Source organism: Antrostomus carolinensis, unplaced genomic scaffold, assembly GCF_000700745.2.
Source record: "Antrostomus carolinensis isolate BGI_N321 unplaced genomic scaffold, ASM70074v2 scaffold13988, whole genome shotgun sequence".
In the NCBI taxonomy this organism is placed as follows: Eukaryota; Metazoa; Chordata; class Aves; order Caprimulgiformes; family Caprimulgidae; genus Antrostomus; species Antrostomus carolinensis.
The window spans coordinates 16,950-34,181 of record NW_010335099.1 but is presented as its reverse complement, the minus strand read 5'-3'; the positions used below and the strand labels follow the sequence as shown (position 1 = coordinate 34,181).

The window sequence follows — 17,232 nt, the reverse complement described above, 5'->3', positions numbered from 1 at the left end:
CTTTCATGCTTCCTCTTGGACTTTAGCTGATGTGCCTACCCAAATCTTTAGCCACGTTTTCTCTTCTCAACCTCACCATCAAAAGAAATAACCACCTGAGGTCTTGACCAAATGCTGCTCTCTTTAATTCATCCCTTCTCACCTTTTCTCTCACTTTCAGCATTGCCTGTCTGCTCCCTGCTGTGTCTCTTGGGTCTCTCTCAGCTTCTTAGCTCCTCAATGTGAAAGGGGGCTGCTTTCAGCTCCTTCCCTCCCTGACTCATCTCTTCTACTCCCAACTCTCAGTCAGTTTCCCATTTTCTTTCTTTTCCCAATTTTCTGTGGGGTTTTCCCCAGCCTTCCTACTCTCAGTTCCCAAAGGACAATGCTGCACAGTGCTACCTCACTGCTTCTTTCAGTTCCCCCACAAATCTGGCAGGATCTGTCATCTCTCTCTCTCTTTTTTTTTTTGCACTGAACTTCTCAGCTCGCTGGAGCGTGGCCTGCCCACACTTGCACAGCATCTAGCAAACAAAACCTCCACTCTGCAACCACCATTTCTAAGAATTAAAATAACATTTATCATTCTTCAACACTGTTCCTCTTCTCTCCCATCTTCCAAATTACAGTCTTAATCAGTACTTACAAATAATTTTGCCGTTCTTCAAATTAACCTAATGCTGTGCTTCCTGATTCTCTGAGAATATCTCAGCACTTAGTAGTCATATAATTAACCCTGGAAGTATGCAAGTGTTTTTACATATACAGAAAAGCAAAGCATTACTGAAGCAAATTCAACTGCACTAATATGCTTTTATTATTTAAATCATTAAAATAACTGACTTAACAAATAAAAAGGTTTTACTGTCACAAAACTGTTCTTTAAAGTTGTACAAAAGATTACAGTCCAATGACCTCATCAAATACACTAAATGAAGAATTCTAGCGAAGCCTAACTTTTAAGCTATTTTCTACACACGCAAGGGTGTACATAATAGATAATGTATTACCTCTTGACCAGAAACTGTAACATACTCTGCAGAAGGATTCTTAATCTGTTTACGAATGTCCGGCAGATGCAATTGGATTTTAGAAAGCACATCCAGGATCTCCTCTTTTTTCTTTCTGATGACAGGGAAGTCTGTAAGGTCCTTGAACAATTGTGTTTTATCTCCAGTCCTATCCATACGAAGCACAAGATGAAATAACGGTAAAACCAAAGATACATTCCCTGATTCTACTGGCTGCACCCATATTTTCATTTGTTATTCTAGTTTGTTTTAACACTAACTTTACCCTCCTCTAAATAACAGCTTTTCTGTCACTTGGTCATAGTACAGCACATTTAGAAAAACTGCCATAACACACTACATAAACAGAAAGGCACTTTGTATATGAACTCTAAGTGGCTTCACCAAGATCTGTCCCTTCCAATGGATTCAAAACCAATCTATATCTGTTCCTTTCTAATCCATCACATCATGCTCGTTCTTCTGTACCAAACCTTTTTTTTTTTGGTTATCTCTGAATGTGCATCCTGTGGCTTTCAGTTCTCCCTCAGCTGGGCAGAGCAAGAAAAGGAAGCACAAGAAAAATCATTCCCTTCTGTCTCCGTCTGTAATTCTGGAATGCAATTACTGCCGCAACCTGGAGCATCTCAAGTGCTGACAAAGTCTTTATTGTGATTAAATGTGAAGCTCTAGGTAATTTCTGCATAAACACAAACACATATTTTTTATGTATTTAGAATTTGGCCAAATTTGGGCAGATTTTCCTGAGGACTGCAAAGAAAAATGCCTCCACTAGGCCTTCATCAAAGCAGAACGCCATCAGGAGTTTCTCGGAGTAGCGGGATTTTCTCAAGAAAAGATTAACCAGAGAGTTTTTTAACACATGCAAAACAATGCTCTAGGCTCAATCTCAGAATAGGACAGAGTTGTTTTGGCTGCACTGTTTCAGCTCAGGATTGAAACCTGGAACAGTCAATGCCATTCACATGTTTAAAACTAGTAAGTTGAACAAACTATTAAAAATATTATTGTCATAAAAATAATAAAAATTTAAGTTATCCTAATAAGTATCAGGCAAACAATAAAAAGTAGTGCAATCAGCCTTATGTTAATTGGAATATACATTTGTATTTTAGAGAAAATACAAAACTGTACCAGTTAATTACATAATTACTCTGAAATCTAATATTTGGAGATCAAGTAATTAGCAAACTGAAAGTAACAAAACATGGAAGTAATAAAAAGTCCAATATTCTATCTACTGTGATACCCCTTTGCCTGAGAATGAAACTGCAACTGAAGCCAGTAACAAGACAGGTAACACAAAGCTGTGCTTCGATTTTGCATTACATGGATGTCATTATTATATAAGTGACAGTAAAAATGCCATTTAAATGCCAATTACAATACTAATTTTCAGTAATGATTTTGTGCTAATTAGACCTGTTTCCATGGGAATGCAAGGGAAAAAAGAAGATCAGTAGTAGCCAGCAGCTAACTGTGAAGACTGTCACTGCTATATGAGGGCTACAAAAATTTAAAAAGTTGGCAGTTTAAAAAACCCACAAAACCCTAAGTTTTGAACTCCATTGGAGCAGAAGGATACTTTTGAAAACCACTACTGAATTCTATCCATATCACATAATAAAATTAACATTTGATGCAGTATACATATGTGTGCACAAGTGTATGTGTGCATGTATGTATATAAGTAGTCATCACGATTTTGATGAAGGATTTTTTGAGTACAAATAATATTGCCATGGAGGTTTGAGATGTATAAAGGCCAAAAGGCAAGTTATTTTACTCATCTTGAATAAATGCAATGAAATATATGCATTCTGCAGATCAATAATGATATCTTCTACTATTTTATCTTATTCTAGCTATCATCAACACAGTGACAGAAAAAAACCCCATTATTTTAAACCTACCTAGAGTAAATATGGTATAATTAAGATATACTCTGTTTTGTCATAACCTGGCACAACTATAATTGGATACCATGCCTCAGTAGAAATCTCATAATCCCACTTGTCCAACAGGCATAGCAAATATTTCTACTCTTCTCAACTTCTAAATTTATACACGTTATATCTGTCTCTAATTCAGAAGCAAATAAAGTAAGTTCTATGCTTTAATTCTTAAATTTGTTTAATTTTAAATCTCAGCTGGAAAAAGATTAAAATGATTTTATAAATAAATTGGATGTTTATTTTTGGTCTGTTTTGAAAATAAAAGATCAAGACTGCTGCTCCAGTATAACTAAACATTAAACTATATACCACATCTTTAATCCAAGAATCTCTAAATATATCACAGTTAATTATATCTCATAATATTAAACATGAGTGTGACAGTTTCACTGGGCTAGCCCTTGGCTAGCAGTCAACACAGCCATTCACCCAATTGCCCCCAACCCCCAGGAGATAGGGGAGAGGATTGGGGGCAAGGGTAGAGAGACTCACAGGGTGACATGAGGACAATTTAATAATAGAGATGAATAAAGAAAACTTAAAATAATACTAATATTAAAATAGTGATGATAACAGTAATAGAATAAACAAATGAGTGATACCCAGTGCCACTGCTCACCACCCACCAACTGAGCCTGGCCCATTCCCAGATAACGATCGTGGAGGAGCGACAATCCCAGGAGAGCGAGAGCCTGAGCAAGAGCCAGAGAGAGCCAGAGAGGAAGAGCCCCTCACTAATGTACTGACCGTGATGGGATATGACATGGAATATCACTGGCATATCTAAATGTCAGTTTAGCTTATTAATTTAAATATTCCTAGCCCCCCTTACATCTTGCACTTGTGGACTGACAGAACACAAAGTCCTTCACTTCCAGTGACAAAAATGCAAACACTGGGATGTTCTCAGTGTCTCTGTCATAACAAGTCCCGGCTGAAAGCAAAACACAGCACTGTTCTAGCTACTGAAAAGAAACCCAGCTCTGTTCCAGCTAAAATCCAGGACAACGAGGAAATAGTCAAAGTTAAATGAAACTTGCTCATTGCAGGGAAGTTTAGGATGATCTGGCTATAAAGCTGGCTGATACTAATTTTGTGCTCAGAATGTCCTCTCAACGTGTTGTGTAAACAAAAACTACACTGAAAGGAAACCAAAAATCTGCAAAGTCAAGTGCTCAGAAAGGTTGGCTGTGCAAGCCAGAAAGACTGTCTCTGTGCCTAGCACCGTGAGAGAACCTTTTTCAGAAGATTTTATACTGCCCTTCTTCTGAAAGATGGTGACTTTTACTGGCCAGAAGATATTCTTCCTAAATCCTGTCCCCTCAGAGGTTTTTACACATCACTATCTTACTGAACTCACGTTCTTGCTTTACTATTCTTCATCTTAATCCTCCTGCATTCTTCTTCCTGTGGTTAAAACTAGGGGTATCAATGCAGGCAGCAATTCTTCAGAAGAAACAGTACACAACAAATTATTTAAAGACATTCTCCCTTCTCCCTTATAATGCATATTCATTCCAATTTATCATATTCTTCTTTTGTCTACCATTTTTTTTCTCAGACCAAGGAAGGAGAGAATTAAGACAAAAAGGGGCAGACAGCCTCCATACTTTCAGCTCGCCTCTCCAAGACTGCAGGAGGACAATCGCAGAGAAATACCTGATCACACCCAGAGCCTGAGGCACGTGCTTGTTCAGTCTGCACCCCAGAAATGCTCTGAGGGGTGTAAGTCTCATAGGCTACATGCAATCTTCAGAGCTATTAAACTTCATATTCTCTGTCATTAGTAAGTATGTAAAGAGATTTTTATTAAAAAGGATCGGAGTCACTCAAAGCTTTGATGAATTTTCAGAAAAACAGTAAAAGGCGTGTTTCTGACAGCAGAGCAGCCACTCTGCTCAAGGTCAGGTCTCTCTTCAAAAGGAATAGCTTCACTATTCAGAAAAATAATTAAAAAGTTGTTAAACAAATTAACATGAGCAAAACATGTTTTGCCCTAAATTAATTCCCCAAAACAGCTGAAAAACTTTCAAAAAATTATTCCACCTGAGGCAGATACCCACTAGGCAAAATACCTGCCTGCCTAGTTTAATTTTAAAAGATTAATATAAACTGTAGAAAACAACCTCTGTTTTAAATATAAGCAACATGTACATAGATAAAAATAAAATAAAAAATATAAAACTAAGGTATACTAAACCAAAGATGCATAATTCACATAGCTGAATACATTTAGTCAGGAAGCCTACAAGGCATGGAAAATCCACCTATTTTCTCTACTTACTTGGCTGCTTCTTCATTAAGGATCTTTAAATAATGTTTTACTGGTGACAGAAGTTCTGGGATTTCCAACAGTGCATTTTGTAATAGAGGAGTTTTCACATGAGAATGTATGACTGGAACAAGAGCTTGAATTTCCAAGTCCAGGCGAGACAGGGTGCTGACTATCAAGAAGAACTCCTGGGTTGAGCACTGAGAAGGGAAGCAATGTCTAAATCATTACAATGTACTGTATTTTCATTAAATCCTACAGGTTTGGTTTACTTTCTTTTTGAAAATAAGACAAAACACAGTTAAAATGTATGGACTGGAACACAACTGCATAATCTTATCACATTCATGAGGTTAATAAAGCATATTATAGGTTTTAACCATTGTTGTTAGGAATCAGTCAAAAGCTGATCTCCGTTATTCCTGTTGCTGGTGGGAGATGTGCAACACACACGCAGTATACAAATAGGAGAAAACTGGAGTAACGATGTGCAAACAGCAAAAAAAGCAGGTTGAGGAATTTTATGAGTACCACAACTTGTCTATATGGGCTTGTGCATCTGTATGCTGTTACCTGAATCCCAGGCTGCAGTTTTGGCAAGAGGGGTTAGGCACAGAGAGGGACAATCTTGGAAAAAGAACACAGAGAAGAAAAGAGGAAAAAAACCACAGACAGAGAAAACCAGCAGTCACTGCTTAAAGTGCTTGTAGCTACTGCCAGCTTCAGCCTCTGTCTGGTTACTCCCAGGTCTGTGTGATGAGAAGGCTAAGGATAACACACTAGCCTGGTCTTTGCTTTCATCATCTCCTCACTACACAGTTATGAAGGAGATTTTTCAGTCTCTTTCATGCAGCTAGCCAGGGTATCATCGAAAGGGAATCTCCCAGATCGAAGCCAATAGCACACAGTGCTTTCAGAGCTTGCTTCGTAATATCCACCATAGTGTAGGACCATATGTGTTCCCTTAAAGCAGCTTCTCACCAAAAGCAGTGACTAAAGCAGCAGTAAGAGAAACTCCTCTCTTTGCTTTTTAACCATTAATATCACTTCTGATGTGGCTCAAATATTTTGCTGATAGATTCTAGATGCTCTTCAGTGTCAGCGCAGTTTGTTACCTTTAGCTCATCATCAAGAGTCAGCAGCCAGGGTCAGGATTTTGCAAGCAGTTAAAAATTCTAACAAAACAATCTACCTCCTGCCACACTCCTACTCCCCCCACTCAGTTGTCCCACTCAACTCAACTCTCTGTCACCTAAAGCACTCATGCCCCACCTATAAATTAGGTAGCACGATTCTGAAATGGTCTTAACAGCAGTAAGTCTGCATTTGTGCTGTGCCATATATTTGCACACCAAATAGAAACCTGGCCCTACAAACCCTGGTGAATTCAGTGGCATTCCAGGACATTTCAATTTCAGGAGATTTGAAAAAAGTTGTCCATAAATAATTACTGACAGCACTGAAAAAAAAAGTTTATTTCCTTATCTGAGGATATGAGGAAGGGGGCAGGATATATGGAATGCTTCTACTATAATATTCTTTGTATGCCACATCTATTGCATCCTTTTCCTACATTTTTTTCTCTCTCCTACCCAGGCAATATACAGTCTAGAATTTAATTTCTGGACAGTATTTTGTGGTGATCAGCACGATATTGATTACAGGACATGTAGTCTTCAGTTAATCACTATTTCATAAAACACATCTACATTTTAATTTTGTTATCCCTTATCTTTCAACTTCTCTCCAGAGGTGAATTTTGTTTTTCTTTCCTTCCCACACCCTTATGCAAGAACTAAGATAATTCTCTCAGCTATTACACTGTAGTTATTTCCCTCAGATAACTTCTGTACCCAAACACAGAAGCAAATATTAACAAAACTGCTGGGCTGGAAAGAAACATTTTCTCTCTCTCCCCACAGATGTAAACCCTAAAATAAGTTTGCCCTCTAAAGCCTACTAGCCTGTCAGAACATGAAGGCTGTCTAAACACAACATTTTGAAAACCATAAAAAATAAATTGGGGTACACTCCAGTTACAGCCATAGCCCTCTTCTCATTAAATACATGTCACTACTGTGACCAGTGATGGAAAAATGGCCTCCACGTGGTATAAACACAGAATAAAGATACATATAAACCTGCAGCCTTGGCAATCTACTACAGACACTGGAAGTTTTAAGTGATTGGCAACATTAAGGTTAGAAAAAAAAAGTAATTTATAAGGTTAATTGCTGTGTTCACTAATTCACTCTATCACAAAGGCTATATTAAACAAAAATAATTAAAAAAAGAATTCCTAGCCATTTAAAATATATTCAACCACATGAATAAGTAAATGTAACTGAAGTTATCACACAGCCAGTATACGTTAGATACTCTCCAACTAACGTGAAGCATGGCTGTGTGCTGAAGAACTGAACTGTCATACCAAACAGGCAAGGTTAGTAGATACTTGACCAAAGGAATATGCAATTTAACCATGAAATTTCATGACATTCAGGAAAGCCAGAGAGATTACATTCTCAATGTTTCTAGAAAAACTAAATTCACCTTTGTTTCAGATCCATGGAAATTAGGGATAGAAGGGACCCATTAGGTGGTTTCCCTGCAACTGCATAAGTTTTCTTTTCATCTGCTCTCAAGCCCTTATATTCCAAGAAGCTATTTGCTTACCACTCCCTTTCAGAAACTAATCCATAAAGCAGTAAGTATCATAATGTAAAAGTTTTATCCAATAGCCTAAATTTCCATCCCATTAAATTAATCCAAATATCTCTCGTTTTACTCTTTTGTATTACACTAACTCAACTCCCTCTTTGCTGGTAACACCCTTCACATATCTCTAAATCTTCTGTTCTCCTTTAATAATCAATTTAACTAAATGATAATCTTTTAATCTCTCTTCATAAACAATCCATTATTCAGCTTTATGAAAACTCTGGTTCTCCCCTGCACTTGCTGCAATTTATCAACATCTTGCTGATAATCTGGCACTTACTTATTCTGAGCTCTGACAACTAAATAAAACAAAATAATAAAGCAGTAAATCTGTCAATAGCATTTGAAGTCAAAGCACAAAGGAAAGGTCTGAAAGACTAAGCAAATGATAAATCCAGGCTTTGACTCAAAGTCAAAGTGAAATACAGTATGATGGGACTGCATCATCATCATCAACCTTGATGTGGATAAAGGATAAAATTCTGCAAGACTTCCCTTGACTACAAAATGTACTCAAGGAGGCAAAGGCTGAAGCCCTGCCACGCAAAACTGAAAAGTCAGTCCCTGACAGACAGCATTAAGTGATTCATAGGAGAACAATGTCCAGAAAAGAAGAATGAGCAAATATGGATGGCAAGAAATACATCAGTTGAATGGGTAGTGTTTGGGGTTTTTTTTTGTTAAATTGTTCTTTAAAAAAAGAAACCAAATACAGACTTAATTAGTACACTATCTGTATGAGGGTAGGAAAAGGAAAACATTTTAAGAATACGTTAAGAACACTTGTCTGAGGTGTTCTTCAGTAAGGGAAGGAAGCCAGATTTCGAGGCAGTGTCACTGATAAAAGAATCAGTGGGGGAAAAAAAAAAACAAACGCGAACTCAGTCCTGTACAAAAGGGACCATAGACAACCCTGCAAGTTATCATGAGATTTCTCAAAGGATGCTTAATGAACATGCTGAAGCTTCTCACAGCAACTCTAATAGCTTACACAACATAATAGTCATCTAATGTGTTAAAACCTATTGGATTCTACTCTGAGCTACAGTCTACATTAGCACTGGAGAATGGTAAATTCATCATGCTTTACTGCAAACAATCTTGTTAAACACAACATTCCCAAGAAAGAGGGTGAACATACCGCTTTTGTGCTTATTCAGAGTATTACTGTTTCCCCTGGCTTGATTTTAGTAACACGGCAGGACTTTGCGTCTAAAATTTAATGGTTCCACTGCAGAAATTATTCACTAAGCAAACAGATAACTTGGAACAGACGGATAAAAATAATTCTGAAAAGCTGGGCTCCCTTAAATGATTCCATTTAAATCTTAAGTAGCCTTACAAAAGATATATATATAACTGCGTTATAAATTAGGAGCATTTAAAATACAATAAAAATGGTTTACATAAAGCAGGATTAAGAGTCTTGCACCCACAGAAGATTCTCACAAGCTTATTCAATGCTACTTTTGAAGTCTAATTTTGAAATGTTGTCAATGATAGCTACAGTTTCTCTAGCAGTAGAAAAATAACCTCAGAGTTGACAGTGATGCCAAACAATAGTTTCAACTGGTATTTTATCAAACTGCACTGAAAATGGTATGGCTGCCACCGAGAAGAATGCACAGAAGATGCACAGCAGTATGCCAGGTCTAACACCCCTTCGACAACGACACTGAAAGCAATTTAGCTGTGTTTGCATTAGTGAAATTGTTTCCAACAGATGTAAAAGGGAGGCACAGAGACTTGCAGCTGACAGCCATTGACCACTCCAAGTTAAAAGCATTTTAAATTTAAAAAAAAAAAAAGCATACATTTATCACTCCTTTCATACTGTAATAACTACCTTTATGTTTTTAGTACAGTGAACATACCTCATTTTTCCTAAACAAAGAAATAGTATCTCGTTTTAAGGTTAGTATGTCCCCTTCTCAAGGCACTATTTATATTAATCAGCTTAACGGAGAACAATTTGCTCAAATCAGCATTTAGTATTGCAAATCTAAAAATATCTGTGATGCAAATTCTTTAAAAGATCATAAGCATAGTATATGCAAGATGTGCATACTGCTATCATAGAAGAAAAAATGTAAAAAAAAAAAATTAAAGGTATGTGTTTAGGTGAAGTCAGTAACATTTTGTGCTACAGGGAGGATTTATTTTCAACATGCTATACATACAGGAGCTAATTTCCTGAGCCTATATAGCAGGTTTTGATTTCATATGAGGAAAAAAAAAAAAAATCAGAAATACAACATTTTTCTCTGAATCTTCTGAAAGTCACACCATCTTCAATGAAGTATCAAACGTACCTTCCAGGGAAGGTCACATTTTCAGCATCATTCTGGATACCAAGCTTATGTGAGAGATTATAAACACTTAGCAACGAGCTGAGCAGCACCCTTCTCCTCTGAGGATTCTGAGCGTGACAGTGAACTAGTGAAGTACTCACTGGAAAACTGAAAGGCAAATCCCACAAGGAGGCTGTAGGCAGCCAAGCAGCAAACACCCCTCTCGTAGCAACTGCCTCCTTTATTTTGCACAGGTGAGCAGCCTGGTAAGTGGGCAGCAAAGTTTTAGAGACCGATTCAGAACTGAACAGGTTTCACCAACTGCAGCAACTTGTGAGGAACTCTGAATGAAGGAGAGCCTATGGTTGAAGTCAGGAGCAGAAAAAACTGAAGTGACATTTTACTACACACCCTGGTAAGGTTTGATTATCGACCTCACTCCTTGTGTAGGAGTTCAGTGAAACAGCTTCACTTTAATGTTTTCTGTAAATTCAATGACCATTTGTTATGATGATTCCTGTCCATTTTGGTGACTGGGCTTCAGTCAAAAAAACATTTACTGAGCAAAGGGTACAAATAAGATAAACATTTACGGATCAAGCCTGTATAAATATTTATCTTCTGAAACACACTGCATGAAACCAGGCATGAAACCAGCAAGCAACATCAGGATGGCCCTGCAGGACATATTTTTAAAAGTATTAATGACATGTTTATTCTATTATTGGTTTTTAGACCTACTCGAGCATAGGTCTCTGACTGCACTCTTGCTATTCTGTGCACTCCAAGGCAAGGCTAAGCAGTCATCACTTTAACTGAGACAAAAAAGTAGGGTCCTGCCATTCATATTTCCCTCTGTCCTGAGATGGAGATGACAAAAGGTGTCAGATGCCTGTGTCCTAAATTTTGTTCTATTATTTGGTGGCTCTCTCCAAGACGGCATGGCTGAACTGGCTATGGAAAACACTGACCCGGCAAGATCTAAACCCGAATCAGCTCCAGGCACTATTCAGACAAAACTCTTGACAACTCCTGGTCTCTGTTTCCTTTTGAAGTCAACTTCTGAACACTGCCAAGAAGACTTCAAACAGTTCATCTCCAGCCATCATTCTCTTCCTATGGAGAAGGGTGAGGCCATTCTCCTATTGACAGCGTTTCTGTCTGGCAGGATATCAGGTGCTGGAGCTGCAGGAACTGAGAAGAACAACCAGTCCTTGTATTAATTTCGTTCTCCATAGCAACAGTAATATTGCTCTTGTCTCCTTAACCATTCCCATAGTCCTCTTCCAGGTTGGAGCAAACTTGGAGCTGGTAATACGACCTCCAAGGTAATACCTAATTCCCACTACAAAAATGCTGTTGTAATTCCAGACTGCTCATACCTGAGCGTAGATTAGCAACGGGTTTTGGTGGTTTGAGTTTAGGGTAATGGGAACTTGTGGAGGGTCAGATTAACAATTGCCAATTTGAATGATGCTACTAGGTAAGAATCATTAGCAGACTTATTAAAAAAAATTAACAGTCAGACCAGGAAAATACACAATGATGTTATTTACCAGAAGAGCTCCCATAAGGATGCTTTGCCTTGCAAAGTCAGTTACAAAACAGAGCATTGTTTTGCCTTGATTTTTTTTCCCTGTCTCCTCTAGAGGTTACTGGTGCGAAGTGCATTGCACAATACAAGTTCTGCAGTGGCTGATCGGAATGAAAGACGTTCAGGGCGACTGAGACAATCCAGCCACCTCTGTACACTTCAGAGATCTCCCTTTGCAAAACATACCTCCTTAAATACTAAAGTCACTGAAGTCTAAAGGGCCTGGAGGCTGAAGTACTTGTCACCTTCACCTATTTTTCCTGCACCTGACAGGGAATTAACAAGCCTGCATTACAGCGTATTCCTTCAGTTAAGCCATCAGTGTGCTCCACTCAGAGTTTTGAATCTCTTAGCGGGAATGAAATTGCAGGGAACCTCACTTTGAGCATGTGAAGAATGGACATCTTGAATTAAACAGAACTGGAAAGTCTCCTAGTTGGAGCTGAAATGGCAGTACTTACTGGCTATTCTGGAAAAAAAAATAAAATTAATGAAAATCAGCTATTCTTTGTTCTTGACCATGTATCTGCTTTGCAGGGACCTTTCTTCAGGCTCCATATTCCCTGTCTGTCTAGACTGCAGAATCTGTTTCCCAGAGTCTGCTTTTGATTCTTTATTCAAAACAGACCCTGTCTTTCAGCGACACTGTCATGTCCTCGAAGTCCTACAGATCTTCAGTGCTTTGAGCACTCTCCACAGTGTTTTGCAAGGGATAACAAACTAGATTTTTACCAAGGGAAGCTAATTCATCAAAGGAAAAGCTTTTCTCCCCGCTTTACCCTTCTTAAGGACTCTGCTGCGACACTTCTCTCCTGCAACTTCTTTCCAATATCTAATTCACTAAATACATATCTTCACACTGCAGTGGCTGTTGTTAAGACAAACTACATTGTCACCTCATTGCAAAAATCATGTGAAAATCGAGGGCTTCTGAACGGCTCCACCTAAATGCTGGTTTTAAAGCTGAGAAGGGTAAGCAGCCCTACAACAGAAAGGACAGCTGAAGTAACAGATACAGACCAGTAATCAAAACAAACAAACAAATAAATAAATAAGAAGGCAGCACAGGATAGCAGTGGAGGATTGCCAGGATGATGGGAAGTACAGATGTATCCCTACAAACCTTATTACACAGTACTCAAACCTGAAATTAGTTAATCCATTAAAAAGTGAATTGTCTAAGCCTTGGACAGTTGTTTTGAAAGAAAAACAGTACCGTGGATAGGGTACATTCTAGAGAACGGGGAACTTGGTGCACACTCCCTCTTTTCATTATGGTTGTATGGACCTCTGTATCCATTCACTGAAATGTGCGAGTCTTTCCTTTTGCCTAATGCTGTAACACATTAGGGGTTTAAAAACTATACAAGAACTGAGTTTCATATTTTCAGAGAGAGGAAACCTTTGTGCTGTACCATCCAAAGAAATTACAACTTCGCTCTCCTTCTACCCACCTATTGCTTTATCTAAAACAAACTGCCAAAATCTCTAAATAGAACAGTGAAATAAAAGAACATGAAGTACTGCATAGGTGCTATTAGCATATTAATCTGCTCAACTAAGAATTGTCAGTGTCTCATTACAAGCAATTTTTATTAAAATGTGCAAGTGAGATCCAAATTACAGATTTTATAAACAAATTAACATTCATTTGAAAACAGCTAACTACAGACAAGTGGTTTCACTTGCAAGTGTGATTTTAGATAAGCATAAAGAATGCAAGGCTTTGTTTTAAAGGGAAATAATTTATGCTACAAGGACCTATTGCACCATCCCATCTAATTGAATCCAGCCACTAAATCATGAGTACCATAAACATTCTTCCTGTTAGCATTAGCAATACAATGTATGCATTCTAGAACCCTACTCAGATATTTCTTCTATAAGCATAACACTGATAACAAATAAAACATGATTCTACCATAGGGCAAAAATAATTATTATAAACATACATCCCTTTATTATGTCAGTCTTGCTAAGAAGAAAGTATTTTTAAACAAGCATGCAAAAACTATGTAAGTACATTAAGACAGAATGATATAATTTAGAAAATAATAAGTTAGGGTAATGATGTGTATACCTTTTTGTGAAAAACACTGCAGAGGCCTCTCTCTATATCTGGCAGCTTACAAAGAAGATTTCGAATCTGACCAAAGACACTGGATTCTGACAGTAGAATTTCAGACACAGCATCAAGCCGGGCATTTATTTCACTGTAAAAGAATAATCATAAGATCAATAAATAAAACCTTTGTTTCTCTGAGGGGAAGGCATAGAGCTAGTGAACTTTTTCATTTGCCTTGTTTTGTTTGCTTTTTTTTAACTTTGACTAAGGCCACATTCTCATGAGTAGGTTAAGTGGAAGAATTAAGGAATGCAGAGGATCTCGGGCTTTCATTCAAGATGCAACCAAGATCTTGGATATAAGCTCATCATCCCTCTCTATGTGCAAACAGCTAAATATACACTTCAGTGCCCATGTCTACATGTTCTTCTAGTGGTACATGGTATGAGCAACACTGAATCCTGAATGTCCAACCCTAAATTTGCAGATAAGTACCTGGGGGAGGGGCAGGGAGGGCTTACATTTGAACTCTGTGTAGCATACTTTATTCCAACAGGGTATAAACATTGGTCACCATTTTGCCCCTCTACTTTTGATCCAGACCACCAACTGGTAATTACATGAAGCAGAACCATGTTGGGGTTTTGGCTTCCCACCCTGCCTCCCAAAAAAAAAAACCAAAAAAAAAAACCCCTGTAACATTAATCTTCATATTTCAGGACTGAAATCAATCAATGAGGAAACACTTTGCATATGAAAAAAACAATTCTATAATTATTTTCACCTTCCTTACAATCATATTGTTACATCCACTGTCACAAAACAGCTTTAAAATGGACAAGCTACTGTTCACCTTGAATTGACAGTGCTTTTTAATGGCACAGCTACAACTTCCAATATACCCATGAACTGGCTGTAGATTGCTGAGCTAAGGTAAACTCAATTTCTGCTTTTTGTGCAACCAAATTGCCTCAATCCTGCTTTCTAGGAAAACACTGGGATGAGGGGTACATGAATGCATCCAAAACATACAGGTTAGGAGTTTATCTTCAGGAGCTAGTTAACCAAAGCACAGTCAGCCTAAAGGAAACAGAGCAAAAGGTAATGAGCTCACTGTAAGACAGCAGTGAAAGAGACATGTCCAAGATGAATACCACGACTCCTGTGAATGGATCTTTTCCATGTTCAGACTTTATCCCTGAGGTAACTGCATGCACACAAAATAGAGTCAACTAGGTGAAAGCTGTGCTAAGATCTGCTGAGGTTTCACAACAAAGACATCTCCAGATTGTATGTTTCCTCAGAGTCCCCCACCAAACTGCTGCTGGGCACTCTCTATGGGTACCAGCGTGCTGGAATGCTTTAGCTGGCATTTGAAAAGTTCCTGGCAAGTAAGGCTGAATGTGAAACATGATGTTCCAGGAAACTTTAAAAATCCTCAAGACATCTCAGTGCTTATTTCAAAATCCTTGTATTTTATCCCAGAATGACAACTAGGCCTTGTCACAACGTTCCTCTCCTGAGACAAGAAAGTTCAAAAATCCCCACACTGCTACGTGTGAGTCCGTCCATCCTTGCAGGTTAAGAAGAAAGCAGTCTTTTGATACCAACACCTTGTACACCAGCTAAGTGTGTGCAAGGCAAATACAGCCCAGCCCACGTCTGTCCTCACGGACTAGTGACATGCTTAGAGCTCAGCCAGCACAGAGGCATAAAAAGTAAGGATGCAGTCAAAATATAAGATTTCAGGGAAGACTGCCTATCACGCTTACGGCTTTTATTGCAGAAAACTGCCGTGTTACTCTCCACTGTAGCTCCTAACAAATACTATCCATGAGGAAATCGACAAAATTAGGGAGCTCCACAGATTGCAGACATGACAACAGACTGTCAGTCAGAGACCTGCAGCCCTAAAGACAGCTAAATCTGAGTCCTGGAAATTTTATTGCGCAGCATGTGAAAAGGAGAACATCCTGACTGGATGTGCACTTGGATACACATAAATCTAATGGCATTTAAGCGCCAGGATTTTTTCAGTGACATACTGCTTTATATTAAAACAGTAAAACCACACTCTCATCTGTCACAAATGACACATATTCATTCCCAGAACAGCCTTGCTGTACCACACCAGGATTTGCAGTGTCCCACCTGCCACCATCTATGTGGAGCACAGGTAGATGCACTCTCCACAGCCCCTGTAATGAACTGGGGATGGACAGACTCTCTGCCATCTTGACCCCGGGCTCCTTGGGAACTCACTCCGTCATCTCTGAATGGAACAGCAGACTCCTCAGTCACACCACAGGACCCAAAATACTCCACTGTCCTAGAAGACTGCTTTTTCCCAGCCCTGAGAATAACAGAAATGTCACAGTTTGTAAGCTCTGGTTAGCAGCCCTGTGGCAGGTCACAAGAATATCTTTTTCTTCCCCATCACCGTTCCACTCCTCCAGCAATGCCAAATGCACAAAATTAAACATTTCTCCTGCTCCTCTGCACAGCTGGGCAACCTGTGAGCAACAATAGCAGACAGCAGGCACCTCAGCAACTGCTCAGACCTACAGTGTCTGTTTTCAGCACAGAACACATCCAAGCTTTAAATCCAATCCTGAAGAGCCACAATCATCTATCTGGTGTAGACTGGCAGGGTTACAAGAAGTTATGCAACCAAATAACCAAAAAGCAAGTTGTTGGCATCCACACAGCGTATTCAAGACAGCAGAGATTTAAGCTCTGTACATCAATTAGTGAGGCACTCTAAACTACAGCTGGATAACGGAAAGGAAATTGAGAAGTGTTAATATCAGTGACAAAGTAATAAAATACCCTGAGTACGCAGCTTTGAAGCTAGCAAACAGTTACAATGAAATTCTGAAAGGTCAGTATCATCAGCCACAATTACATTTTCACGGAGAATTATTAAATTCACTGTACTTGAGACCCTTCATGCAGAGGAGTCTGCATGAAGGAGTACCTAACTGTTAAATTATAAACACATGTACATTAAAGAAGAAAATAATCTGTATTTTTATTACAAAAAGCACATGAAAGCAGCAGAATTCTGTTCCAGAACACTGTCACTTAATTTAAACAGCACGATTATATCTATGTGGCCAGTTGAAAACACACAGTAATATGTAAAATAGATGCAGATATTAAAAAAAACCTCCTCCCCGCAAAGCTTAATCTGCACTTTAATCATCCTCACATATGGCTATGTTACTGTAGCTCCAGTAATCTAAAACTAAGCATCCAGTTTTTCTGCTTTAATCCCACAAATAAGAAAGGGTCAGGAAAACTGCATCCAGTATCAAATGACCC

At 38.5% G+C, this 17,232-nt stretch overlaps 1 protein-coding gene across 1 annotated transcript in view; it reads right to left on the bottom strand.

The window, feature by feature from the left end:
- Positions 1-17,232, bottom strand: part of MSH3 (mutS homolog 3) — a gene marked incomplete at its 5' end in the record, with an annotated part of 71,128 nt that overhangs the window by 37,232 nt on the left and 16,664 nt on the right. Inside the window, 3 exons of the mRNA XM_010174424.1 lie at positions 990-1,158; positions 5,250-5,437; positions 13,924-14,056. Of these exons, the coding sequence (XP_010172726.1) occupies positions 990-1,158; positions 5,250-5,437; positions 13,924-14,056 (490 nt within the window). The remainder of the gene's footprint in view (positions 1-989; positions 1,159-5,249; positions 5,438-13,923; positions 14,057-17,232) is intronic.